Source organism: Etheostoma cragini, chromosome 4 (assembly GCF_013103735.1).
Source record: "Etheostoma cragini isolate CJK2018 chromosome 4, CSU_Ecrag_1.0, whole genome shotgun sequence".
Taxonomy (NCBI): domain Eukaryota; kingdom Metazoa; phylum Chordata; class Actinopteri; order Perciformes; family Percidae; genus Etheostoma; species Etheostoma cragini.
This window is the reverse complement of record NC_048410.1, coordinates 14,357,961-14,360,102: the sequence shown is the minus strand read 5'-3', so window position 1 is coordinate 14,360,102 and position 2,142 is coordinate 14,357,961. Positions and strand designations below refer to the sequence as shown.

The 2,142-nt window shown below is 47.7% G+C and overlaps 1 protein-coding gene across 1 annotated transcript in view; it reads left to right on the top strand.

Moving 5' to 3' along the window:
* Window positions 1-1,383, top strand: part of nuak2 (NUAK family, SNF1-like kinase, 2) — a 9,916-nt gene extending 8,533 nt beyond the window's left edge. Inside the window, exon 6 of the mRNA XM_034869261.1 lies at window positions 100-1,383. Coding sequence (XP_034725152.1) covers window positions 100-1,145 — 1,046 coding nt within the window. The 3' untranslated portion in view covers window positions 1,146-1,383. The remainder of the gene's footprint in view (window positions 1-99) is intronic.
* The last annotated feature ends 759 nt before the right edge of the window (window positions 1,384-2,142 follow it).

The window sequence follows — 2,142 nt, the reverse complement described above, 5'->3', positions numbered from 1 at the left end:
TGTGTGTGTGTGTGTGTTACTTCAGTTGACAACGGATAATAATGGATTTTCGTAGTTAGACACGAAAATGAACTTTTTCTCTCTATTGCTTACTCTCAGATGCATGTGGGCTTATCCGTTGGATGCTGATGGTAAATCCTGAGCGCAGAGCCACAATAGAGGAGATTGCAGGACATTGGTGGCTCAACTGGGGCTACCAGCAGCCATTGCTGGCTGAAACAAAGAGCAGTCTAGGAGAGCAGACCACTTCACCAGTCTCTCCGTCAACATCACACCCTGCTGGGCTGGCTAGTGTGGCTAGTTGGCTGCGCCGTACATCCAGACCTTTACTGGAGAACAGCTCCAAGATGCGCTGCCTGCTCCGCTCCCAGGGCGGTGGAGGGGATGTAGTCCGGCAGCGCTCACTGCGAAGATCACGAAAGGAAAACAATGTTTCCCAGACCATTCATGAAGTAAGCACGGACAGTCGCCCCTCTAAGGGTATTCTAAAGAGACGCAACAGTGTGAAACAGAAGGCAATGACTGAAACCCTTGCTGTAGGTTCAGTGGAGCCCCAGAACGTTTTGGGTTTGTCCGCACCAGCTAATGCTCCGTCAGCTGCAGTGCTGCCTCGCAAAGGTATCCTAAAGAAGACCACAGAACAAGAGTCAGGTTACTACTCTTCTCCTGACAACAGTGACTCTGGCTGGCCACCACAAACTAAAGAGTGCCCTTCAGCACCAATCCATCGGAAAGGCATCTTGAAGCGCAACGGAAAGTTCTCCTCCGGGCGTCTGCAGGAGTTTGGCTCTTTGGACCAGCTGACAGTGTCTTTACCCCACGGAGGCGCAAGGTCAAGACCGAATGGGGCCATCAGCGAGGACAGCATTCTGTCTTCAGAGTCTTTTGACCAGCTGGATCTGCCAGACTGTGTAGGTCCTCCAACACAAATGAGTAAACCAGCCAAAGGTATCATGAGAGGATGTGTGTCTGCTGACAACCTGCTGGACATCAAAGAAGACGGGATCCTTCAGAACGGGTCGCTGAGGCCCTGGAACTGCTACGAGTCGGGAGTGGCTGACAGTGCCTTTTCTATCGCCGACTGTGATAACGTAACAGAGGCTTACAAACAAGCCATGGTTATACGAGGCTCTGCAGCAAGCTGAAGCTCGATAATTGGTAAAGGACACTGACTAAAGACTTATTTATCATTCAGAATATTTAACTGACCACAAACTACTGAAGTAGGATAGCCAAAGTGCATGAATGAAATTACCAGCACACTAGTAAACTTCAGGAATGGCACACTACCAAAAAGGCAAGAGGCTTCAGATTGTATTTTAGATGGTGATTAGTAAATGTGTTTATGAGTAGCTTGTCAATTTGAGTAAAACAGTATTTTACTAACCTTAAGCTGCAGTTAAACGTCATTTCAAAGAACCTCAGCAGCAGAGAGCTGGTGTTGGTTCATTGAAAGCTGTCATTTTCAACATGAGGGCTTAGCCCCCAAATTCGACAGGATGCAGAACGGCTGCGTATCTGCTCTTTGATAGAAATTAGGTTTCCATTAAAAAACAATGTGTGTACTTCCACAGACTGTGGAATAGCAGCGCGCCAGCTCCGGCGATCCGCAGCAGATACGCAGAGCTTCTTTTTTCAGGATGCCGGAGAGCTCCGCAGCCATTTAGCACACGGCAGATTAAGCAGGACAGGAAGTCGAGCACAAAAACAAATACAACATCCGTTTGCACTACACCGTGAAAACACAGCACAGAGTTGTTTCATCTCTATTCATCTGGATAGAAACAAACAGTTGTTTTTGTGGTTCTATTCTACATGAAGTGGCAAGATCTCGTGCGTCCTTGTGACTTAAGCTGTCAGTCATGGCCACAGCCGTTCTGCAACAGATCCGGACCTGGTGGGTGTTGACTGACGGCGGAGCAGACATGCAGCGGAGCCGATCCGCATCCTGCGGAATCCCTGGGTTACTATCAAAGTGTAGGTAATGCCAAACATCATTAGTATACTACTAATTTTACAGTGCTTGAGGAGGTGGGGGAAATGACATTTCATGGATACCAAAGACAAAATTTGCTAATGTCGTTGGATTTTTTTGTTTCTTTGTGTAAAGCAGCAGCAAAATGTGCCAAGAGGATGTCTGTC